Source organism: Eutrigla gurnardus (genome assembly GCF_963514095.1).
Source record: "Eutrigla gurnardus genome assembly, chromosome: 7".
Taxonomy (NCBI): domain Eukaryota; kingdom Metazoa; phylum Chordata; class Actinopteri; order Perciformes; family Triglidae; genus Eutrigla; species Eutrigla gurnardus.
Window position 1 is genome coordinate 11635654 of NC_139921.1, and position 27127 is coordinate 11662780.

General features: G+C 40.8%; 1 protein-coding gene across 2 annotated transcripts; it reads left to right on the forward strand.

Moving 5' to 3' along the window:
- The first annotated feature begins 11390 nt into the window (after window positions 1-11390).
- On the forward strand, window positions 11391-26005 carry osr1 (odd-skipped related transcription factor 1). Of its 2 annotated transcripts, none has more exons than XM_084014075.1 (3): window positions 11391-11588; window positions 18155-18850; window positions 25388-26005. In XM_084014075.1, the coding sequence occupies exons 2-3, from the start codon at window positions 18183-18185 to the stop codon at window positions 25518-25520; spliced, it is 801 nt and encodes a 266-aa protein (XP_083870201.1). In that variant the 5' UTR covers window positions 11391-11588; window positions 18155-18182; the 3' UTR covers window positions 25521-26005. The 2 variants fall into 2 exon arrangements, with proteins under 2 accessions (XP_083870201.1, XP_083870202.1); XM_084014076.1 differs by having other exon boundaries at window positions 18158-18850.
- Window positions 26006-27127: the final 1122 nt, after the last annotated feature.

The window sequence follows — 27127 nt, forward strand, 5'->3', positions numbered from 1 at the left end:
TAGACGATGGATGGATGTTTTTGCAAGTTATATTTGGGTTCTGGGGAAATTGTATGACATATTTATCATAGTTAAGGTAAAATGTTGGTCTAATTCTCTGATCTAAAGACAATTATACAAGCAAAAAAAAAAAACACACACATGAGATGTCCTCGCCGGGATGTGAACCTGGGATGCCCACATTCGGGGGCAGGTGCATCACTATTCACCCAACAAGGGGCTTTAGATAATGATATGGCCAGTCGGTGTTAAACAAAATAAACGATTTATTCATATTATTTAATTGCAAGCATGTATTCTTAGACGCTTGATGAAAATATAGTCTGTTTGTACTTCATATATGTAATTTGGGTCATTTTAGGTCTTTCACGTGATGAAATCTCATTTCCTGAGAAAAAAAAATAATTTTCAATAATGAGACGATCACTACATCGTCCTCACTGCTATTTTTATTTTCAACGATCCCGATCGGGTCCAGGTGGACTTCAGGACCAGGTTGCAGCACTACCGGCACCCCCATCTCCGCGATCCACCGGACCTGAACAGGCTGCAGTCCGTCCCCGATCCCAAACTCCTCGGCGATCCCTCGCCACAATCTGTCCCTCATCTCCGCATCTTTATAGTTTTCAGACTGTCATACGGCACTTTGGTTTGAGTGGCGACTGCGAGTGATGGTTTTGACGGACGAAGACCCCACCACCGCCGCCGCCTGTCGCCCTAAGTCTGATATAAATAATTAATATATATCGCGTTTTTTAAGTAAAGTAAATAAAGAAAAACATCACGCTTTGGCCGTTTGTGTCGTCTTGTTCTGCAATACATATGTTAAATATTAACATTCATTATTATACGATTATTCATATTTCTGCAGCTATTTCCTGCTCTCTCTCCTCTCGTCCCTTCGCGATTTGTCTTTCAGCGCAATGCATGATGGTAAAACTTGCTCGGCTAGTGACTATCGGCTGTGAAAAGTCACGATGCATTGTGGGAAACTTTGAGTGCACTATATAGGGAATAGTAATGCTCACTATACATTTGGACACCCCTACAAAATGGCGAACTCCCTATATAGTGCACTATACATTGTAATATGAGAGGCTACATGGCTCTCAGCGGGACAGCTCAAGTAGTGCGAGGACACAAGGTTAAAGTATAGTCAAAAAGATTTTAATACAGTCCGTGAGAAGGATCAACAAAACGTTCCAGTTTCCAAAACAAAAAAGGTTTAGCAAAGGGGAAGGTTGCTCTTCAACAGTCTTAACTAAACAAAAGTCTCTTCAGCCACAAAATCATAATTCCTGATAGGCTCAGGTAAGTGTTCTCCTGTAAACGGCAACTCTTCAACCTTACTTTCGGTTAGCGCTGTAGCTCGTGGTCAAGTCAGCAGTCGGTCAACCAGGTAAGAATATCCAGTTTCAAGCTCCCAGTGTTCTTTGGTAGAGAGCTCCACTAGGAGCTTGTCTCCCCACACTCCTCTCGCACTCTTCTTCTTCTTCTTCTTCTTTTTAATGGCGGTTGGCAAACAACTTTTTGTGCATTTCCGCCACCTTCTGAACTGGAGTGTGGATCAGAATGGATTTGGACGATTATCGTTGGATGAGAAAAACAACAAAAATAAACCAAACAAATATTCCATGAGAATATATTTAAAAACAAATAAATCAAACCAAATACAAAAAAAACCCAAAAAACAACAACAAACACACAAAAAAAAAATTCTTTTAATGAGTCCTGTCTTTTCTAAATACTTAAATATTGCTTTATATCCTACATGCCCTGAGTTCAGTCGTAACACCTCTTTAATACTAAATTTAATTTGCTCCCTACTCAGTCTGTCTTTTAGAAACCTTCTTTGATACTGGTACTTAGGACAATCTATAATTACATGTTCAATAGTTTCTGTATGATTACAGTGTTCACACAAGCCAGTTTCATGTTTCCCTATTAATTTCATTGTATTATTAAGTCCAGTGTGCCCAAATCTCATTCTTGATATTATATCTTCTTCTTTTTTATTTCGACAATTTTCTCTCATCTTTCCTACTTCCCTTTGGATACTGTAGTACATTCTACCTTTGTTTTCCTTGTTCCAACACTCCTGCCACTTCTTCTTCATTTCTAATTTGATTATGCTTTTAACCTCTGCCTTACTATATTTAACTATCCTATTAACTTCTACTTTTTTTGTTGCGTTTTTTGCATATTTGTCTGCCATTTCATTTCCATCTACACCTATATGGGCTGGAATCCAAGTGAACTTCACTTTTACTCCTACTTTGGTAATTCTAAATACACTTTGAGCTATTTCTACCAGAATATCTTGTCTTGATTCTGATTTCATATTTTTGAGACTGATTAATGCACTGCTTGAATCTGATCCAATTATTACTTTGTTTGGTCTATTTCTTTCTACCCACTCAAGAGCTAACAGAATAGCTATCATTTCTCCCGTATATACTGATAAATTGTCATTTATTCTTTTACTTGACATAATATTTAACTCTGGTATGATGAATGCTACTCCTACTTTGTTACTAATTGTCTTTGAAGCGTCTGTGTATATTTTAGTAAATGATGAGTATTGTTCCTCTATATATCTATCTACCTGATCCCTATTTATACTTTTTCCTTTCTTCTTCTCTAACATATGTATATCTACATCTATCTCCCCTATTAGCCAAGGTGGAACAGTGGAAAAAAGTACAGTGGGGCTTATCTCTAGTTCCCCTATCCCTATTTCTTTTACCGCATCTCCTACCGTCCAACCAAAGCTCTTCAGCTGTCTCTTTTCCTTTTCTTGGCATTTTTTAAAAACGTCCTGAGTGGGGTGACTGTCCTTATGGCCCTTTAAGTTTGCCCAGTATGTAAGTGAAATCTGGTTTCTTCTCATTTCTAATGGCATTTCGTTCATTTCTACTTGTAAGGCTGACACTGGGGTTGTTTTAATAGCTCCACAGCAGAGTCTCAATGCCTGATATTGAATTGTGTCTAGTTTATTTAGTAATGTTCTTGAAGCAGACTGGTATATTGTGCATCCATAGTCAAGAACTGCCCTGATTAGCCCAATGTAAACAGTTTTCAGTGACACTCTATTTGCTCCCCACTCTTTACCCCTCAGACATCTAACAACATTCAGTACTTTTTTACATTTTTCAATAATTTTTCCTATATGGACTTTCCAAGTAAGATTTTTGTCGAACCAAATACCCAGATATTTAAAACATTCTACCCTCTCTAAATTTTCTCCATACATTTTAAGCTGAATCTGTTCTTGAATTTTCTTTTTTGTGAAACATACTACTTTTGTCTTTGCTATTGAAAATCTAAAGCCCCACTCCCGTGCCCAACACTCTATTTTTCCTATTGCCTCTTGCACTTTCCTACCCATAAAATCTACATTCCTTCCCCTTTTCCACATGACTCCGTCATCTGCAAATAATGCAACTCCAATAGACCTATCTACACTGCTAAACACTTCATTAATCATAACTGAAAACAGTACTGGACTAACTATACTCCCTTGAGGAGTTCCATTTTCCACTACATACTTGTTACTATATTCTTTCCCTATTCTTACTGTTATCAACCTATCCGTTAAAAAGTTTTTAATCCAACTATACATTTTTCCTTTTATTCCCATCTGATATAATTTGATCATTAACCCTTGTTTCCACAACATATCATAAGCCTTCTCAACATCAAAAAATACAGCGATTACACTTTCTTTATTAACCTGTGCTTTTCTAATCTCATTTTCTAAACATGATGCCGGATCTATTGTGCTTCTTCCCTTCCTGAACCCACTCTGGTAGTTCTTCAATAACTCCTTGGTTTCTAGATAGTACCTTAATCTTTCATCTATAATTTTTTCCATAGTTTTCCCTATATGTGATGTTAAAGCAATAGGTCTATAACTTTCTGTTAAGCTCGGATCTTTACCTGGCTTACATATAGGTACAATAACTGATTCTTTCCACTTTTTTGGCAAATACCCCTCTTCCCATGTCTTATTATATAATCTTAATAATATTTCTTTACTCCTTTCACTTAAGTTTTTTAGCATACAGTCATTTATTTGGTCTTTTCCTGGCGTTGTCTTCCCAGTTTTCCTTAAAACACTATTTAACTCTCCTATTGTAAATTTCATATTTATTGTACTTCCATCCTCCCCAACCTCCTGCAGAGCCTCTATATTTTTTTCTATTGTTCTCTCCCTCTGTCTCTTTTCCTCATTATTCAAATTTCCATTACTATGTACCTTTACAAATGTCTTTGCTAGTACCTCCGCTTTATTTTTACTTTCTATTATTATTTTCCCTCCATCTTTCATTACAGGATATCCTCCTCTCGCACTCACTGTGACCCAGCTGCTTAAAACAGCCCATCAGCTCCTCCTGCACTGATCAGCCTCAGGTGTGTTAGCAGGTAGGGGTGGAACTCCCAACTCCACCAGCAGATGGAGCCATAGCTGTGTGGGGTTGCAGCCATCTTAGGGGGATGTAGCGCCCCTCCAGGACACAGCCTCTCGTGACATCACAACATACACTCAACAAAAATATAAACGCAACACTTTTGTTTTTGCTCCCATTTTTCATGAGATGGACTTAAAGATCTAAAATTCATTCCAGATACACAATATTACCATTTCTCTCAAACATTGTTCACAAATCAGTCTAAATGTGTGATAGTAAGCACTACTGCTTTGCTGAGATAATCCATCCCACCTCACAGGTGTGCCACATCAAGATGCTGATCTGACATCATGATTAGTGCACAGGTGTACCTTATACTGCCCACAATAAAAGGCCACTCTGAAATGTGCAGTTTTCTCTCACAGCAAAATGCCACAGATGCCACAAGCATTGAGGGAGCGTGCAATTGGCATGCTGACAGCAGGAATGTCAACCAGATCTGTTGCTCGTGCATTGAATGTTCATTTCTCCACCATAAGCCGTCTCCAAAGGCGTTTCAGAGAATATGGCAGTACATCCAACCGGCCTCACAACCGCAGACCACGTGTAACCACACCAGCCCAGGACCTCCACATCCAGCAGGTTCACCTCCAAGATCGTCTGAGACCAGCCACTCAGACAGCTGCTGAAACAATTGGTTTGCATAACCAAACAATTTCTGCACAAACTGTCAGAAACCGTCTCAGGGAAGCTCAACTGCATGCTCGTCGTCCTCATCGGGGTCTTGACCTGACTCCAGCTCGTCGCCGTAACAGACTTGAGTGGGCAAATGCTCACATTCGATGGCGTCTGGCACGTTGGAGAGGTGTTCTCTTCACGGATGAATCTCGGTTTACATTGTTCAGGGCAGATGGCAGACAGCGTGTGTGGCGTCGTGTGGGTGAGCGCTTTGCTGATGTCAATGTTGTGGATTGAGTGGCCCATGGTGGTGGTGGGGTTATGGTATGGGCAGGCATCTGTTATGGACGAAGAACACAGGTGCATTTTATTGATGGCATTTTGAATGCACAGAGATACCGTGATGAGATCCTGAGGCCCATTGTTGTGCCATACATCCATGAACATCACCTCATGTTTCAGCAAGATAATGCACGGCCCCATGTTGCAAGGATCTGTACACAATTCTTGGAAGCTGAAAATGTCCCAGTTCTTGCATGGCCAGCATACTCACCGGCCATGTCACCCATTGAGCATGTTTGGGATGTGCTTGACCGGCGTATACGACAGCGTGTACCAGTTCCCACTAATATCCAGCAACTTCGCACAGCCATTGAAGAGGAGTGGACCAACATTCCACAGGCCACAATTGACAATCTGATAAACTCTATGCGAAGAAGATGTGTTGCACTGCATGAGGCAAATGGTGGTCACACCAGATACTGACTGGTTCTGAGTCCCAGACCCCCAATAAAGCAAAAAAATGCACATTTCAGGGTGGCCTTTTATTGTGGACAGTCTAAGGCACACCTGTGCACTAATCATGATGTCAGATCAGCATCTTGATGTGGCACACCTGTGAGGTGGGATGGATTATCTCAGCAAAGCAGAAGTGCTCACTATCACACATTTAGACTGATTTGTGAACAATGTTTGAGAGAAATGGTAATATTGTGTATCTGGAATGAATTTTAGATCTTTAAGTCCATCTCATGAAAAATGGGAGCAAAAACAAAAGTGTTGCGTTTATATTTTTGTTGAGTGTATATATATGCCACGCTACGTGCTTGCATAACATAGGCCTACACTAGCCAGGCTAGTGATGGCGAGATGAAGCCTCATGAGGCATCGAACCACTTGAGCCAATTGGTTCGAGAAAGGGTTCATTTCTCGAAGCTTCATGTGCACACGATACCACCTACTGGCCAAGTGTATAATTACAGGCAGCTGTATCTGAACCACATAATGTGTGATGCATTGAATTTTTGTGTCTGTTATGTCTGTTGGGAATGACTACGAATTACAAAAAATGGATAACCAAATAATTACTCAAAGATCATTCAAGCTGTTATATTATTCTATACAGACAGTGTGGTAACAGGGAGAAGACATTGGGGGAAACTGATCCCGGGCCGGGAGTCGAACCCGTGATCGCCGCGTTGAGGATGTTGAGCCTCTGTACATGAGGCTGGTGCCCTAACCACTGCGCCACCGGCCGCTCCGTGATGAAATAATTTCTGTACATAAATGATCACATATGTGTATAATAAATAGTTTGAATGTATTCTGTGTGTGTAAATTTTCCCCAAATGGTAAAATCATCACTCTCCTAAATCTCTCTCTCTCTCTCTCTCTCTCTCCCTAAACTCTCCAAACTATCTCCAAACTATATAAACGCTATTCAACCTCTAGTATCCAAACTATCCAAACTCTCAACTGACCGCAACTCTGCTTCAAAACCCACATTTTTAATGGAGCCTGAGGGTTCTATATAGCTGTAAAACCTTGCGGCAAACTCTGAAGCACTTCCCGAAGCAGTCACGTGGTACAGCCGGGCAGCGAGGCTTCGGACGTCATCATTTTTGGCCTTTCCCCTAAATGACGCAAGCCTCGATACGCGCTTCGCGGAAACGCCCCCTCCATTACTCGACACACGTTTCGAAGCCTCGGCGCATCTCGTAACATCACTAGGCCAGGCTGTCCTTATATAGTCTAATTTCCCCCCGTTTTGTTATAGGCCTATTCTTCTATTGTGATGTAGCCTATATGAAAAATGTTGCAGTATTAATTACACTAAAGAATTAGTAACCTGAATTAGTAGGCTAACGAGACACTGTTTAGGCATGTTAAAGCCTATTGCCTGCCTGTCCTGATATAGCCGTAGGTCCAGCCTAAATTATTTATTTTCTTTTATGTACGTACAATATTCTGCGATATTTTCTTTATAACTGTACGTGCGATGTTCTGCATAAATTTCGGGAAAATATGTATGTTTTGTAATGTCTGTATTGGTTAGCGCTGGCAGAAATAAGCCCTTTGTGTTCAATGAACCTACAGTTGCTTAACAGACATGAACAAATATTGACACAAATTAATAAGGACACTAATTAGACAGCACTCCTATGACATTTATTTTGATAATGATATTAATTATTTCATATACAGCAAACGTAAATGTAACGTTCGCACAGACTTATTGCACTGGCCAGCCAGTCAAGGAATGTGGAATTCCGCAGATAAATCTGCAAAGTAAGTGGTAGGCCAATGTTGGTTTGTGGGAGGAGTCTCATGGTCGGACTCTGCAGGGGGGCCCCGGATAATTGAGCTACGCCACTGCACATGACCGGGATTTTAAATAGACTGAATGTAGTGAAGTGGAATAGACTAGAAAAACACTACAGCCATGTGTCCTAAATTCCCACAAAACGAAACTACATTGTGAATTATGTTCGGTGGGAAACATAATTTGTGGATTACATTTGTTGGTGACATACATTGTGTGAAATCAATTATGTATTTTACACAAAAATAAATGAATGCTTCACAAATGTTAAGTTATCTTACCTGATGTGCCTTAAGAGATATAACAAGCAAGAACTGTTGTTAGTGTGGGTAACGTTACAGCATCACAGCTTCAGAGAGAGACCTCACTTACCACACTTTTGGGTGTGTCATCTTTATAATTATGTTCACAGTCAGCTCCTTCAACAGTTATACCACAAAATGAGACTTTCTTGACTTGTAAAATTGTATTTTAAATTGACAAACAACATATGCACTCTAAGAATATGGGCCAATGTTGCGTTTTAATATGGCATTGATTTGTGGATGCAAAAGTGACAATCACCCACAAAAACTTTCATTTTATCTTCAGATTTGGAGAAGCCTTCCTCACACTGTTGTAAAAGTAAAAAATGTATGCGATGATGATGTATGATTTATGTTAATGACTCAACATTAGCTAAGTATCATTTTAGTTATTAATAATAATAATAATAATAATAATAATAATAATAATAATAATAATGATTAATAATAATATTGCATTTTATTTAAGGGCACCTTTCTGAACACTCACCTTGCAGTTTAAAACAAGCAAATACAGTTAAAACAAGCAAAAATAAAAATAATACATACTGTAAGTTGGGAAGGGTTGACATTACCAGATATGCCAGGAATATTTTGCAGAATAATTTTTAGATTATCAGAAAAGTTTGATAGTGTAGTTTTATGTAATTTATTTTTGACAGAGATATCTATGTATAGTCCATACACTGTAAATCTACAGAATTTTGCATTGTAGTGTTGAAGGAAATGTCTGTAAGCTTAACAGAAAATGTACTGGTAATTTTCTGCCAGGATAGAGCTGTTTTTCTATTATTTTTTTGTACAGTTTGTGTAATTCATGGTACAATTTAAATGGGATCAAATAATTTGTATCTCTGTTTGTGACTGTACATATTTATTCTGAAATAAGGTCCCATGGTGGACACAGGAAGGGCTGGGACTTAGCCCTTTTTCCATTTGTATGTTTGAAACAAGACTAACTCAGAGCTCAAATAGAAACTGATTGATTTCTTAGCCCCTAAAAACAAACTTAAAGCATGAATATAATCCTAGGAGCATTGAGGAGAGTTGATGTATTTTGGATGTGATGGCAGCTCTTTCCTTTTAGCAGTTTACGTGTAAGTCTGATTTGTAAACAACTTTTGAGAGGATTCTGACTGAGCCTGCGAGTGTGTACGTGTGCGTGTGTGTGTGTGTGTGTGTGTGTGTGTGTGTGTGTGTGTGTGTGTGTGTGTGTGTGAGTGTGTGTGTGTAAACATTGGTTTTGCAGGATTGTCCAAACTGACAGGCAAAAGATATGGTCCATACACAAATTATACTTCCAACTAAAATCCATTGGTTTGAAAGTCATGCTGAGCAACATGAAAAAATTGGGGCATTTGTATCCAACTAACTGCCCTGAGACTGTGTTGTCACAGATGGTGGGTTACATCTCTAGTGGACTATTATGGTTGTATATGTCAACCATTATTCAATATGAACACGTCATGCCAAAGTTCTCATAATGTATGAGGAGATAATCTGGATAATCATGCAATTTTCAGTTATGGGATGCAGAATTAGTTTGTTTCCTTCATGTCTGTTTTGGATTACAAAGTAGACCCCTAGTTAATGACAGAACCTCAGCAAGAGCAGTTAATAAACCCAATCCCAATGTCCACACTCAAACTCAGACTTTCAGGTGCATTCACGCAATGTCCACGGGGGTTTACTTGTCTCCCTGTCAAATAATTGAGTGCTTGCAGACTCTCAGACATTTTGAGCCCTTTATGAAAACATGCTGTAAGTCCAAATTGCTGGAGACTTTGCCATTGTCACTTTAAACATGGGGTTACCAGGGGATGACTGGAGGCATTAAAAAGGTAAACAAAGAGCATGCACATGGGTGGGTTTAAGGTGTTATGGGGACATTGGTACTGGACTGTCAGGAAGTTAAAATAAAATTCTCCAGCAGATGGCAGATTTTACCCACTGAAACATGGTTTCCTGTTTGGTTGTGTTTCATTGATCCATCCATCCATCGTCTACCGCTTATCCTGTATTCAGGGTCGCGGGGGGGCTGTCATTGGGCGAAGGCAGGGTACACCCTGGACAGGTCGCCAGTCTATCATAGGGCTGACATGTAGAGACAAACAACAATTCACACTCACATTCACACCTACGGGCAATTTAATTTAGAGTCATTTAGAGACTCTAAATATCTTTGGACTGTGGGAGGAAGCCGGAGAACCCAGAGAGAGCCCACACGTACACGGGGAGAACACAAACTCCACACAGAAGGAACCCGGGACCGACCCAGGAATCGAACCCGGGATCCTCTCGCTGTGAGGCGAGAGTGCTACCCACTACACCACCGTGCAGCCCCATTTCATTGATGCTGCTGATAATTCACATCCACAACTGTCAAATAAATTCTGACAGCGTTAAGGAAGGACGAGTGATTAAACTAACAAAACAAAAAAAAAGCAATGATGGGATGGGTTTTTTATTTATATTATCATTTATACACTGTTCCATTTGAATTCCTACTAAATGTTGAAATTGTTTTTAGAAAAAAATAAAGTGAAAACATTTATTTTTTATAATTATTATAATTGTTTTAATTGTTGTTACTAAAATTTGTTTTAACTTTGTATTTTAACTGAAGATATGCATGTGATATGCCTACATGAGTAAATCACATATTCTGTTAAAATATAAAGTGAATGGTGTTTTAAGATCAATATTCAATGTAAATCATTGTAATGATAAATATGTCTGCATTTGGAATCAATACGTCTTCTTCCCAGGCTGTATCTAATAATAATAGTAATAATAATAATAATAATAATAATAATAATAATAATAATAATAATAATAATAATACATAGGTTTTATACAGCGCTTTTCTAGGTACCCAAAGAAGCGTATCTAAATAAAGTATTCATGCATGAACATCACGCACATCTGATGTTCCAATATTAAAACCATCATCAGTCTGTAAATTCCATCCTCAGCAGGAGAGTTCAGAACAAAGACAGCATCGAGACTTTTATCTGACTTTTTCCCACAAAAACGTCCTGAGCAACTGAAAGATAAACATGCAGCACTGTCGACCTTTTTAATTGTCAATACTGCCTTGCTGATTTTGTGAATCTCTGTATTTTGCTAATGCAAATTAATGTCCCTTTGAAAAATGATATTGTACTTAATAGTAATTCAAAACTGCTCGTAATGCGCGTTTTAATGGGATGCTGCGCTTACAACATTTTCTTTCTGTCATTAAAATAACGAATAAAGTGACTGCACTGATTAAAGCAGCATCCAGCAGCAGGGACCTGGATGTGGGCTGGCTGAGTGACGCGCCAGTAGGAGTTGGACTCTGCGCTGCAATAAAGAGTCAGCGACAGTTTTAGCGCAGATCAGTGGAGTGAAGAGGACAGAAGAGCTGCGTCAGATCTCGAAACCTCCACACCACCGTCCGGCTCAGACCAGCCTCCTGTCGGAGCTCACACCCCAGCGGAGGAACATGCTGCCGCTCTGGCCGTCTCACTAACCACCCGGCCCGACAAACGAGGCTGAACCTCCGGCAGGACGCCGAGCTGCGGACAGAGAATTAAACATATTGTGTCGGTAAGTTTAACTTTGTTCTCACATTTAAAATGGATCACACTTTCTGAGCTTTAAAACGTTTAAACGCTGCAAACAATTACATATAAGATCCATTTAAATGACTTGGGAGGGATTCGATTTGGAGGGAGGATTGTGCAACAGGTGTCATTTACTTCTTAAAATGAATTAAGTCGCATTGGTGTTATTTTCAGCCAGCACTGTTTTATGTTAATGATTTTTAAATATATGAGTAAATGGACAATACTTAAATGGATGCCTTTGGTAATAAATGAACTGTTTTAGGGGCAGAATAGTTTGTCCTCAGCTGAAATATGTTATTCCCTAATTCATCAATTACAACTTTAATAGTCAGCAGCAGCTAAAATCTCATATTGACAACAGTAGTATGTTATTGAAAGTTAAAGCTATTAAGGATCACTTCACTTTCCAATAGAGACAGAAATAGAGTCCTGTATTTACAATCAGGGGACATTGGTGCATCTTTTCGTAGGTCAACCACAACAGTCCATTAGCTGCATCGGATGAATAAATGTATCTCTCAAGTTACAGTGAAAGGATGTATATTGATAAAGTTTGTTTATCGGAGCGTATTCACACTCTCTTAAACTATCTTGTTTCGAAGGAGAACAAGTCAGGATTGTGAAGTTCAATGGTTGAACCTGAAACAGAAATTTTGTTGTTCAGGACTTTTAAAAAAAAGCTGCTGAATATTATTCCACCAGTCTTTAAGTGCTAGTCGAGTCCAAACTCCGATGTCTTCACATCTCCATCAGGACTGCTTTGATGAGAGATTTACAGATAAAAACTGCACAGTCAGCACCTCCAACACTTCGTCCTCTGCTCGGTCAGTTTCACTAATCATTGCTGCTGGATCAGATCAGAGGCCTTTACTGAGCACCACACTCACCAATGTGTTAAGTTTTAGTGTTCATCTATCACAAAAGGCCAGAAGGTCCCACCACACCCTGTAGCCCTCTGTTTTTATTAATGTCCCATTATAAATTAGGACCACTTTGTGAACTCACTGCATGATAAGGAGATACAGAACACGCTGATGGCTGTGATACGTGGCTCTCTGTTTCTCAGATGGACTGCAACTTGGTTGACATGTAACTTTTAAAAGAAATATGGAGAGCAAAGAGCAAGCACAACTCATGTCAAAGTCAAATTATAAGGTGGTAAGTACTGATGAACATCTTATACAAACATTTGGCTCTAATTCTGTATCTAAGCTGAGTTTAGAGGACATTTTCTACATACAAACCAAGAGAATCTGAGGGATTAAAAGACAGAAAACACAAAGTTACTGCTGCAAATTATTTTAACAACTCAAATCTACAAGACCATAACATGACTATAAGGTTTACACTGTGAAACAGTAAATGAATTAGTTATAAGGCAACCCTAATACTACTTAGTTTTACTACTTGTAAAATGGTATACATATACCTTGTTTTTTTTTAAAAACACATTTTCAATTCAATTTAATTATATAGCCCAAAATCACAATATTTTCAGTACAACATACAACATCCCCTGTCCCAGGACCCTCCACCAGAGGAGGGTTTTTTCATGTGTTTTTTCTCGACAGTCTTTATTTACGTGATATTTTCTTGCCATAAAAGCACCAACATTTCCATATATTGAGTCACAAATGACTGGAATCAGCAAGCACCTTTCTAATTAGCATGTAAACTTCACCAGGTCGCTAAAAAAAAATCAACCATATTAACAATTAAAAAACAGTGGGGCTCTGAGGGCCTGTCCACACGAAAACGTTTTCAGTGCGTAAACGCAGAAGTCTTGTGCGTTTCGCCCTGCCGTCCATACGAATCCTGCGTTTTCGCACTTTTTTGAAACCAGCTCTCAGGGTGGAAAAGAAAAAAACGGCACCCCTCCGTTTCGTGTTCGTTTTCGTGTAGACGGCGAAAACGAATACGCTGACGTCATCAGCCCGCCCCTCGACCCTCTAGCCTGACTTCTCCCCCCGCGACGTCTCCTAACAACAACAACAACAACGGCGGCCTCCGTGCTCGTAGCAGATATTCTGCTCGTCTGTATGAGGGCGTATCAGGGCCACTGTATGAAAAAAAAACGGAGCCGAGAGAGGGGGCGATATTCCGGGAAAAAAGTCGCAGATATGCTACTTTATTACGATGCTAACAAACAACCGCTAGCTAACTTCCCATGAATGTAGGCATTTATTTGTCTAATTAATCCATCCCAATGTGTGACAACGCCTCGTCAAGGTCCTTAGGGTGACGGCTTTTGATGCTTATTGTTGGTTTTATTTATACGGGCCAAATTGTCATCTTATGGGTGTTTATTGATCGGGTGGTCGGGCGGAGATTAGCCATAACTCTCACGTGTTGCCATAGCAATGGCAACGCAGATTTTCTTGAAACGACGCCAAGGCAAAACGGAGAAAAGAAGTTTGTTTTGCTTCGTCTGGACGGCCTCTGAGGCCCCGTACACACGAAGCAAAATGAAAAAGCTTTTTCCCTGGAATATTGCCCCCCTCTCTCGGCTCCGTTTTCTTTTCATACAGCGGCCCTGATACGCCGTCGTACAGACGTGCAGAATATCTGCTACGAGCACGGAGGCCGCCGTTGTTGTTACGAGACGTTGCAGGGGAAGAAGTCAGGGTCGAGGGTCGAGGAGCGGGGCGATGACGTCAGCGTTTTCGTTTTCGCCGTCCACACGAAAACGATCACGAAACGGAGGGGGGCCGTTTTTTTCTTTTCCACCCTGAGAGCTGGTTTCAAAAAAGTGAGTTTTCACGCCGCGGAAACGCCGGATCCGTATGGACGGCAGGGCGAAACGCACAAGACTTCACGCACTGAAAACGTTTTCGTGTGGACAGGCCCTGAATCTCACAGGGGCCACATGGCTGTTAGGCTCAGGGGCCACTGGTATGCAGACATCAAAGGGTTAAAGGTGAGGAGGCACTCAGCAGCACAGCACTTATCTCCTCTAATGACCTCCTAAGTATAAGTCAATTACTTCTGCGTGGTGATCAGAAATGAACAGACCACAGGAGGTCGTTTGAGCTCTGCTGCTCCTCATTACAACCACTTCAGTAGAGGAGCAGCTGAGACCTTTTCATGGAGAAACTCCATGCTCTGCCTGCCGCCATGCTAAAGTTCACATTCTTATAGCAACAAAACACTCATCTGGCTGACTTAAATGCACTTCATAGAAGTCATAAGCCCCTTTTAGAAAGATTGTTTGTTCTGGGAGTATTCTGCCCCGTTGTCAGTCTAAACGCTTGCCGAGGTGGAAAGGCGTAACAGAATATTACGCCTCTGATATATATATATATATATATATATATATATATATATATATATATATATATATATGTGTGAGTGTGTGTGTGTGTGTATGGTAATGAGTGCGTTGGAAAAAATATTTGTGTTTATTCATATTGTATTTATATAATTTCAAAATGGGCCCCCTTTCTTCTCTTAAATTAAACTCAAACCTGAAAATTGCAGTGGAATGCAACACTTGAGTACAAACAGCATTTGTCTCTCAGTAAACAGGTGAGAGGAGTTACCTGCCTCACACAAAGATACATTATTGTCTGTTGTTATTCCTGCTCATCAAACCTGATTAAACAGGTCTTTCTCTGGCTAAATGCTGTCATTCTGTGTTGAACAGCCCCAGGCATGTTACTGCTACAGGAAACACACACACACACACTTACACACACACACACACACACTGCTTCTTCTGCGTGTATGTGCTAATGCTGCCAACTGTTTTGTATTCACTTTTGTCAACACAGCGATGACTTGGTACCTGATTCATTTGTTATTAAGTTTATAGGACCATACAAGAGTTGTTATTCAGTAGAAGAGGTATTTTTTTGTTTGTTTTTAATATGTGATTCTTAGCTTTGAATGTTCTATGAAAGGAACTATACTAAATGTACATATTATTAACTTTATTATTGAATACTTATCAAGTACAATTTTGATCTCAAATAAAGCAAGTAATGAACAAAACTGCTGTTTGGTAAAGACAACTAAAGAAAACAAAATAAGAGCATTTTAATTTTGTTTAATGGTTTATCTTGGAAAAGTAATTTACATTTTTTTTAATTAAGTAACTTATACATTTAGGGGAAGATACATTGTCAGAGAGACATTGACAGAGTTATTCACCTCCACCTCCACAGATTCTGACTATAAGCGCGATACATGCATATATCTGACCCACTTGTTTCACAATTTAATAAAACATTTTAAAGACTACATTACATTTGCTGGTTTTTTTTCAGTAGTCATGACATAGTTTTTATTTTGGTTTCAATGTTTCTATTTTAGTCATTTACTCTTGTAAAGAACTTGCATAGATTTCTGTGAAAGGTGATATACTAAATATATGTATTATTGTGTAATTTATTACAGTAAGTATTTTTACTTTTCCATAAGTCAAAAGTCCAGCGTTTTCGGTGCCTGAAAACACACTTTTTTGAAACCAGGTCCCAGGGGGAAAAGAAAAAAAATTGCACCCCTCCACGTTTTCGTGTAGACGGCAAAAGCGCATACTATGACTTCATCAACCCGACGCTCTAGCCTGACTTCTCCCTGCAACGTCTCATAACAACAATGGCGGCCTACGTGCTCGTGATCGTGTTGCAGCAGATATTCTGCTCCTTTGTACGACGGCGTATCAGGCCCACTGTATGAAAAAAATGGAGCCGAGAGAGGGGGGCAATATTCGGAGAAAAAAAGTCACAGATTTGCTACTTTTTTATGATGCTAACAAACAACCGACATTTATGCTAGCTAACTTCCCATGAATGTCGCATTTATTTTTCGAATTAATCCATCACGAGTGACAACGCCTCGTTAATGTCCTTAGGGTGACGGCTGTTGATGGTTATTGTTGGTTTTATTTATATGGGCCAAACTGTCAACTTCTGGGTGTTTCTTGATCAGGTGGTCGGGTGGATAGTAGCCATAGCTTTCACTTGTTGCCATAGCAATGGCAAACATCGGGTCAAGCAACGTGTTTACCTCCCCATGCTTTGTCTCTTCTTCTGCGTTTTTGGTGTATTTTTGGAGCAGAAACTGCACCACATAAGGACCTGGAATATGTACTACAGCGCAGAGTCATTTACAGTGGATTCGTGTGGATGCAGATTTTCTTGAAATGGAAAAACAGAGAAAAAAAATCAAATCAAAAATCATTTTGGTACGTGTGGACGAGGCCTGAGTTCACATCCTGTTACAGACCTGCAACTATAGTGTTGATCCTTTCACATGCGCATCCTTGATTAGCTGATAATGAGGCCTTATCTGCAAGCTGGACCCAATGTGTATTAGCCCCTGATATTGTATGGATGTGTGGGGGAGCACTAGGTTTCTTGGTAAGCGGAGGAGGGTTGTGGATACAACCTTGTGTTGCACAGTATACAGTATTCCAATACTGTACCATTCGAACTTCTGAGATAATCACAAAACTTATCCGAGTATACGAGTGACTTGATTCCCTTTACTCAGTATCAAGAGTCGATCAGGCTATGTGCGTATGGGTTTCCCCAATATTGAATCTGAGTTAACTGTTTCATGCAGAAGTTTCCCTGGCCACTTTTAGACAGGTAATGGCGGAAAGCCTACTCAAAATATGCTGCAGAACCGGAGCGTTTAGATAGAACTTTGTTTAGGGCGTAACGCCGCAACGGTGTCTGTGTTTAGATAGCACCTCGGCTTTGCGTAACGAGTGACACGTCCCACAACGCGGCCATGGTCTTTTCTATGGACTCGTCAGTCGTGTGACACATTCGAAGAGCATCAGAAATTTTATTTAGCTCAATGCCTCAAAACAACTACGAAAGGTGAACTTTTGCTCGTCTCGCATATTAACAAAACATGTCGATGCATACAACGGCAGCCTCGTATGTGCAACTATCGGCAGTGCAGAATAATTCTATACTCCCGCAACGAAAAGGCAGTCTAAAAGCGGTTCCTGATTGTAGATCAGGGAAATTTCAGCACAAAACAGCACGTGGCAAACTTGAGTTCTGTCGTGCTGTTTACCACTAGGATGGAAGTTGCATGTTGTTTTGTGTCTTCATGGCATTGTCCCTAATCAGCATTTTCACCTAATCAAATTGTTTAATGTGATATCAGGTTGTAAATATGAAGTCAACTATCAAAAAGTCCCAAAATCACGTAGGCTATAGTGGACATCATATTACTGCATACCATGTACATTTTTACATTTTCTTATTAATTTAAAATGTTAAAAATGTATTGCCATCTATTATTGCATTAATTTTAACTATTTGAGATTTTTGCAGTGGTATTATTTTTTTTTACCCATCCACCACCCAAACCTCATCCGTGGGCTCATACGTGGACTTTCACAGACTCATTTGAAACAAATTTGTGATTCCTTAAGAGCAAGCATAATCCACAAAAAATATGCTTCCCTCAAAATGTAATTCAAAATGCAGGCTGCTCCTGGTCATCTTAGTCACCATCTTCATTAACTTCTGAAAGCACTAGAAATCAAAGTGGCAGGTTTTCATATGCTGTTTCTCTCTCTGCCAGAAGACCTGTTGGATTGTGGATAATAGCGATGGGCAGCAAGACTTTGCCAGCACCAGTCCCTCTCCACCCGTCCCTCCAACTGGCTAACTACGCCCTCCTCCAGAGCTCCACAGGCCTCCAGCTGCCAGCAGATAATTTCCACAGTATTTACAGCTTCAGTGCCCTCCAAGCCATCCACCTCCACCAGTGGACCCTGGGCTACCCACCTCTGGTCCTGCCCCGCTGCACCATCTCCAAGCTGCCTGCCCAGTTCTCGTCCATGGCCTCCCTCCCCATGTTCCCCCACCTCCTGCAGGACTCGGCGGAGCTGCTGCACAGCTCCAAGAACAAACCCCGCTTTGACTTTGCCAACCTGGCAGCAGCAGCCACCCAGGAGGATCATCTGAAGGCAGAAGACCTGAGCATAACGGGTGCTGCTGCTGCCACTGCAGTACGGGGTTCATTTCACCACCCGACTTCAGCTGGCCTGCGATGCCTCCTGGATGTGACCAAAATATCATCACCGGAGCGCAAGTCCAGCCGAGGCCGACTTCCCTCCAAGACCAAGAAGGAGTTTGTCTGCAAGTTCTGTGGGCGCCATTTTACCAAATCCTACAACCTTTTGATCCACGAGAGGACACACACGGACGAGAGGCCATATACCTGTGATATCTGCCACAAGGCCTTCAGAAGACAGGACCACCTCCGGGACCACAGGTGAGAACCAAATCAAATACAGAATAAAAAAAAGACATTTTAATTATTTCAAAATATGCAAAAGTGAATTGTGTAAAAATATCATGATTTTATATAGTTGTATTTATATATTTTTAAAATGTTTTTATTGTCTTTTAGTTATATAATACAAAACCCTAGACAGACAAGGTTTAGCAACAATAACATAAAATATCGCAATGAAAATGTCCATAGTGAAGTTCCCATCCAGATCTATAGCCCCATTGTAAACCAAAGTTCCAGAAAATTGGCAATTTTTCTACTGATTCTCCAATTGGGATATAACATTTCAAAGAGTTCAGATGATTTCCTATTTCACATGTGCAATAATGTGAACTGTGTTTTTAGATTTTGTTTTTTTATTTATTTTACTTTTTTATTTACGTATATAAGTATTACGTTTATAACATTTTAAAATTACTTTTTTTACTGATGACTCTGGTTGCTGCTGTAATACTTATCCGCATCAACATGTTTATGATGCACAGCAACTTCGCTTGCAGATGAAGAGTCATGTAAATATGTGAGACGGGCAAAAGTTCACCTTTCGTAGTTGTTTTGATGCATCAAGCTAATGGGATTTCCGACGCTTATTGAATACGTCACATGGCCAATGAGTCCACAGACAAGACTACAGCCATGCTGTGGGACGCCTCACTTGTTCCGCAACGCCGGGGTGCTATCTAAACGCAGACACCAGTAAGACACCATTACATTTGAACACATCGTTCAAAGGTAAACAACGTTTACGTTTGACAACGTTAAAAATATGCTATTTGTTACTGAATCGAGCCTGAATGCATCATAATGTAACTCAATGCGACCAATGTGAACATGGTTAGCTGTAAGCTCCGTTATTTAGTCTCGGCGACTAGAAAAAGCGCTAACGCCGGTAATCAGATTTCATATTTTTACTGAATGAATCGGTGGCTGATCTGATGGTGTGCTGCCAACGGAAAGCCCTGATCGCTAAATTACAATGGCAAAGGGTGAAGCAAACCTGGAGTGCTTTGTGTTCACAATGACCAGGGGCCTCATGTACTAAGAATTGCGTGGATTTCCTACTGAAACATGGCGTACGCTAGAATCCAGAAACTGTCGTACGCACAAAAAAAATCAGATGTATCAAAGTGTGCGTACGCATGGATCCAAGCACTTTTCCTTTGTACATCCCAATCAACGTGGAATTGAGCGCACATGTAGAAGTGCTAAACTCCTCCCTGTCCACGCCTCCATTTAAATATGCAAATGCATTTAAATAGGGCCTGCACCGGGGATTCCCCTCTCTGCACCATCAGATCTACAAAATGAGTAAAGGGAAGAAGCGCAACTTCACCGAGTCTGAGCTCGAAACGCTCTTAAACGAAGTCGAGACTCGAAGACCAGTATTATTTGGCAGCCTCTCATCAGGCATAAACACAAAAAAAAAGAAATGTGAGTGGGAGCGTGTGTGTGAGGCAGTGAACGCTGTGGGGTCGGAGCAGCGAACACTCCCTGAAATAAAAAAGAAATGGTCCGACGTGAAGGTGGAGGTGAAGCGGAGGATTTCGGCCCACCGCCGAAGCGTGACCGCAACGGGCGGGGGGACAGGAGGATATTAATATATTATATATTATATTATTATTAGGGCTGTCAAAGTTAACGCGTTAATAACGCGTTAACGCAACATCCTCTTAACGCCGTTAATTTTTTTAACGCACGATTAACGCTCGGTATTAAAAAAAAAAAAAAACGCGCATTGTATGATTTATGGCCGTCGGTGGCACCTGTATTCTTGATCCAGAGGGAAGGTACGTGTCAACAGGCAGCGGTGTTTCCCCGCGTCCCATTCATTGTCTATAGGTACGTGTCCACAGGGGCGATTTTAAACGCGTGTGGACGCGCCGCTTCCCAGTATTGCACGCTTGGTGGGCTGCCACTAGAGGATGATTGACAGGCGCTCTCCTTCAAACAACACATTTTTGCGAGCGTTCGCGAGCGTTCCCGAGGCGGCGAGTCGAGCCCGGCGCCTCTGATTAGCATAAAGTAGATTCGACTTCAAGGCAAATGAGGAGCGGCCAACTCGCGCGCCGTCTCTCGACATTCGCCGCGACGCTACCAGAATGCATTGCTCGGCTTTTCACATAGACAATGAATGGGACGCGGGGAAACACCGCTGCCTGTGGACACGCACCTTATGTGAAAAGCTGTTCACCTTCAAAAGACTGCCAGATGGTTCAGTCGATAAGACCAAAGTCATCTGCGCGTACTGTGGGTATGAAATGAGCTACCATAGAAATACGTCCAGTCTGAGATATCACTTGCAAGCCAATGCACTTATATCCTAACTGTACTTATCTCCTGTTACACTATCTCCTGTGACATGTTCACTTTAACTGTTTGTGATATTCTTATAACCCTGTTTTGATCCCTGTTTTGGTAAGGGGATATTTGAAGTGTTAAATAAACATTTTCATAAATCAAGTATATTTGCCTTATGTTGTTAAAAGTATTAAGAATATGAAAAAAATACATTAAGGTACATTTAGTAGAAAAAAAAATTTGCCAAAAAATGCGATTAATTTGCGATTAATCACGAGTTAACTATGGACAAAATGCGATTAATCGCGATTAAAAAAATCAATCTTTTGACAGCCCTAATTATTATATATATTAATGACTGCAGAAGTGCGCTGTGGCTACTGCAGAGTGACATTTCCAACTTTACGCACGGGACACAAATACTGAACACAAGGAGACAATAAAGGGCTTGTTAGATAGCTCTGCCGCTCTATTTTCACCAGGGAAAAACAAATAAACATATTTGAATGCACGTGCCCAAATGGGCATTGTGCTGGTTTACATTCGGGGCACAATTAAACGGATACATTTACTCACCGAGAAGCCACCCATCGCGCACCGTGCCAGCCTCCAGCCTGTTACCAACCATGCTATTAGTAAGAATGAACGAGTCATGCGTTGAACCAGGCCACCTTGCCAAGATGTTGGTGAGCTGTATTTGCGCATCACATATTATTTGAATATTTATTGAATGAAAATGTTTCCTGTTGACAAAAACAAATTCATCCTGTGATGGCGCTTTTATAGCAACATGTGTGCAGTCAATAGCTCTGATTACATTAGGGAAACCGGCTCTTGCTGCAAATTGCGCTTTAATGTTGGCCTGTTCAACAGCATTGTATGGGAATTTGATGTACCTGGATGACATTCTGATCCCGTCCCACACAGCTGGCATGGCTCGGCTCAGAGTGGACTGGCACACTCCTGACCGGTCGGCCAGTTCCCTCTGGAAGGCTCCTGTTGCCAGAAACCCCAGAGTGGTCAGCACCTGTGTGGACACGGACAACCCCTGGCTCCTGGCTGTGTTTCTTTCTAGGGCCGGCCGCAGCTCTGCGCACAGCTCCAGTAACACTGGCCTCGGCAACCTAAAACGACTCATGAGCCAGTTGTCGTCATTTGCTAACATAATCTTCCCGTTTTATAAACACCCTCTCACGTCTGATGTTACCGTTTGCAATGTCTTCTAACAAGGCCAAGGCTGCCATTGTTAATGCCATTTTTTCATCACTTTGCGCATGCTTTTATATCCATCCATATGATTGCAAACACGTGTGTGTTAATTGTCCATTAATGTGTCTCTGATGTGCACATTACTCTGAGGACTGATTACTCTGTTTTCACATAATTAACAGTTTCCCAGCATCACCTCAGAGTGTCGCCAAAGGAACAATAGCTGTAGAAACGTGCGTACGCCAGCCATGAAGCTGGCGTGGGACACCGCACATTTCCACGCTCATTTCACTTTTGATACATCTGAACGTTGGCGTGGAAAATTACGTACGCCACGTTTTTGTGCGTACGCAACATTGATACATGAGGCCCCAGGTACTCAGACCACCTCCCTACGGTACGCTTCAGAGGGGTCTGAGTTCTCTTATTTCAGCTTTATGCTAACTTCTGGTATTGTTTGGAATATTGGTTTAAAAATTGCTTATTGAGCACAAATAAATGATCGAACAAATAAAATAAAATGAAGTGACTGAGATATGGGATAAGATTGATAAATCCTGGATCTTAGCCTGGTCTGGAGCAGGCTAGTGTAACAGGATAATTGTCCATGGTATTCCACAAAAGCAAAATTCAGATATCAAGGATAACGGAAAAAGCGTGGCTTGACCTAGTATTAACCCAATTCTTTTGTTGGAAGCCCAAGGACAAACCGGAGAACTCTTCAGTTCACAGACAGTATTTATTCAGGTCACAGGTAAAGTATGGCTGGGCTCGGAATGAATGAGCTCTCACAGGATTTCAGTCAGAGCATGATTTCCGAGACTGCCCTGTACAGAGGTTGGACTTTCATGCAACCGAGTCTCACTGGCCAGTTATCTCTGATGTGAACTTGTGAAAAATGTAATATGAAACAAGTATGGGTGTTGTCCTTGAGGCGTGTATCTATTATCGCAAACCTAACTGACAGATCAAAGAGGGCCTTGAAGATTGAACGGGTTCCTGCTTATCAAGTTAAATGTCACACTGTTGTAATTAAATGAACATAACTAGTAAGTTACATGAGTTCAGTGAAAAAGTACAAATCTAAAGTGAACAAAGTAAAAGTCAATTCTAACACTAGTCTCCTCAGTGCATCCTGACATAATCCATTGCATTATTGCCAAGCCAGGATGAAGAGGTGTGACTATGTCAAGCCAGGTGTAAGTAATTTGGATAACTGCATGTTCACGGCTTTCTTAAATAGACCATGTGCAGTGTACTTCTGACACTTAACACTGCTGCTGTAAAAAAGCAGCAATAAAAAACTTGGCAGACAATAGCGGACCAAATGAATGCGTATTCTAAAAATATACATTTACTAACCAGGCATCTAACCAAAACCAAATATATTACAGCTGTCAACATTAACGCGTTAATGGTAAGTACATTTCTTTGGTTTAATACATTATGTTTTTTTAACACATTAATGCAAAAACAAATATGGAACTATAGTTCCAGTTTTGTATCATAAGAACCCGGTAGTATTTTTGAATGGCCGTGCATCATTTGCTCATTTTCCCCAGAGACGGGAGATATTCGTATTTCTATTCTGAAAAAGAGCCTCCGGTAAGCTCGCCGGCGCACCGCTGGCCTGTTAAGTTTGCCGCTGTCCCGGTAAGCTTGCTGCCATACCGCCAGTCCAGTAAGCTTGCCGCTGTTTCGGCAAGTTCGCGCCAGCCCAGTAATCTCGGCACTGGCTCGCAAAGCTTGCTGCCATACCACCGGCCTGGTAAGCTCGCCGCCAGAAGTTCGGAGTGGAATGAGCCGGCAGTCCATCTAGGCCCAGCCCTGCCACACTATAACTCCGATTGACATAAAATTTTGCACACGTGTGGGTGAGTGTCCTCTACAAAAAATCCTCTTGGAGTACCAAAGTCCACCTCCTGAATAGGTTTGGCATACATGCATGAAGTTAGATAGACCATGTGGAGATGTACAAAAAGTCCTCTTGGACCCACGCCTAAAGTCAACAAGAAGTGGGCAAAAAAAATGTTTTTAACCACCTGCGTATCAGCTCTGTGACTGTAAATAGAGGGGGAGGGGAAGGAGAAACACTAAGGGGACTCAGAGAGATGTCAGGAAGGCATGGAGAAGATGTGACCTCTGTCACTGTTTAACACCAGATCAACAGTCATGACATTTTCCACACCTGCTAATGACTTTATTCATTGTCTAATCTGCTCCAAACTTCACATGCACCTCAGACAGCTGTCAGTTGAACCTTCGCCATAAACATCAAAGCTATTATAACTTAAGTGTTTCTTCTCTGATCTGCTCCAAAGTTTTGATACTTTATTATAGTCCAACTCTGAACACATCTGGACTGTAATATTGACTCACAGTCAGAGTGCCACCTACTGGCGACAGGAAATGTCACTCATTTTGTGTCTTTTTCCAAGTAAAAGCCACACCTGATTATTTTTTAACTAATTCCTCTAATTTCAGCCTGCAGAGAGGACACAGGGGGAGGATGTGGGGTCACTAGGGGGAGGAGGAGAGATGTCAGGAAGGCATGGACATGTGTGTGAGCTCTGTGACTGAAATGTAGTTTCACTTTGGATTACACCAGATCAACAGTCGTGAAACTTTCCACACCTGCTAATGATTTTATTCATTGTCTCATCTGCTTCACATTTCGCATGCACCTCAGAATACTGTCAGGGAGGCAGATGGCTTTGAATCTCAATCGCTTGTGTCTAAAATTGCGCCACGAGGAGGCGGCCGCAGCACACGTAGGCGGCTGCGACACTGCCATTTGACCGCAGGCACGCCACATCACGGCTTGCAGTTTTAATTATCATTATTATTATTTGCTTGATTTCAACTTAACAAAAATGTGCGTCACTCATTCACATCTTTGCATTGAGTACTATGAATTGTGCTGCACTTTGAATTTGACGTACCTTAATGATGATGTTGTGAATTCTGACATGAACTATATCTTCCTGCCGGTTTGTGTTTCCCCTGCAGGTACATTCACTCCAAAGAAAAGCCCTTCAAATGTCAGGAGTGTGGCAAGGGCTTTTGTCAGTCCAGGACTCTGGCTGTCCACAAAACATTACACATGCAGGTCAAGGAACTGAAGCCAGCCAAGATCAAGTAATTCACTCTGCCAGCAGGAGGGGGGGTGGCACTGGAAAACAGAACCAAAGACAACAACCAAATAATTATTAATCTCAGCCGCTTCTGTGGGAATACTCCTCTAAGATGGACTGTTTTATCAGCAGAAATACTGTAAGCCTTCATGGAAATGTGGAAGCTTAGTTATCAAAGCCTGACTTGGCTGTGGATGTGTGGAATGTAAAATTAAAGTGGTTGTTCAATGCAAACTGTCCAAAACTTTTATAGAAGGGACACAACTCTGATGAAATTTTTATTTTTACAAAAGCTGACAATGATCGAAGCCATGTTAATGGATTTTCCTCCTTTTTAATATCACACCCCAATGTTATTTTTGTATAGATGCATTATATGAAAAATTTATTTTTGCACTTTAACCTGATAATTGATTATTTACATATATCACTGGATTTCATAAACATATTTTCAAAATGAATAATCATTTCTAAATAAACTATTTTTACTTTATGAGGTTGGTTATGTGTCTGAGTATGTCTGAGTGAAATGTTGATGTATAAGGTGAGAATTTAGGTTTGGTAGTCATGAATTCAGTGAGGAGGATCAGTGATCACAAGTTTGGCGGTTTTATGCTCACATCCTCCTGTCGCAGTGACACTTATCCCCAAATTGCTTCCAAAGATTAAACCAATCACTCTAGACTTTCTGAGGTTTAGTGATGCGGCAGCAAGTCAAAATTGCAAAACAATTTTGGATGGATATTATATTGGGAATGACAAAAATACAGGAAGTAAGACACTTTCAGGCGATCTCCTGGTGATCTCTACTCAGCCAGCTGACACTTTATGAAATTTTTTGTTAACAAAACAAAGATTGGACAACATATCAATCTTTAGCATAATTCACCTGCGATTGGTTGAATTTATGTTAATGGCAACATCACGACTTCCTGGAGGGGCTGTAAAACTGCTATAGAAATAGAGCAATGTTTGATAGTGACATACCAGCCTTTTACCGCAAACTTACTGTACAAATCTAAAAGTAACATTTTAGTAAGCAAAATGTATTTATAAAGCACATTTATAACAATTCACACTGACCAAAGTGCAGTACATAGTGCATTCAGAAGGTCAACAAGTAAAATTAACAATGCTGAATAAAAATACACATAAAACACAAACATCCACATACTAACAGAAAAAGGTGTGAAGAGGTAAGATATTTAAGGGGGATAGAAAGCAAGGGTGTAATGATGGGTTTTGAGCCTTGATTTAAAGCAGGGATGCCAGGGTGAAATTGGACAGGGGGCCAAATTTTTTTCAAGTGAGACCTCAGGGGGCCGGATTACACTTTCAGACTGAAAAGGCCAAACATTGACTCAACATATGGATAGGTAGGCTATTTGAAATTATTCATGAAGGCCTACACATCAAAAAGAAATTGCATTGGCACCAAAATAGCCTCACAATGAAGCCTAAAATTACATACATTACAAAAGAGGATGATTGACAGGCGCTCTCCTTCATACAATCACGTGCACACTACATGGCTGCACCTGATTGGACGATCGCTTTCACAGCTGTCCTGTCTGCTCCCGGATTTTAAACCGGCCAACATGGCGGCTCGTTTGAA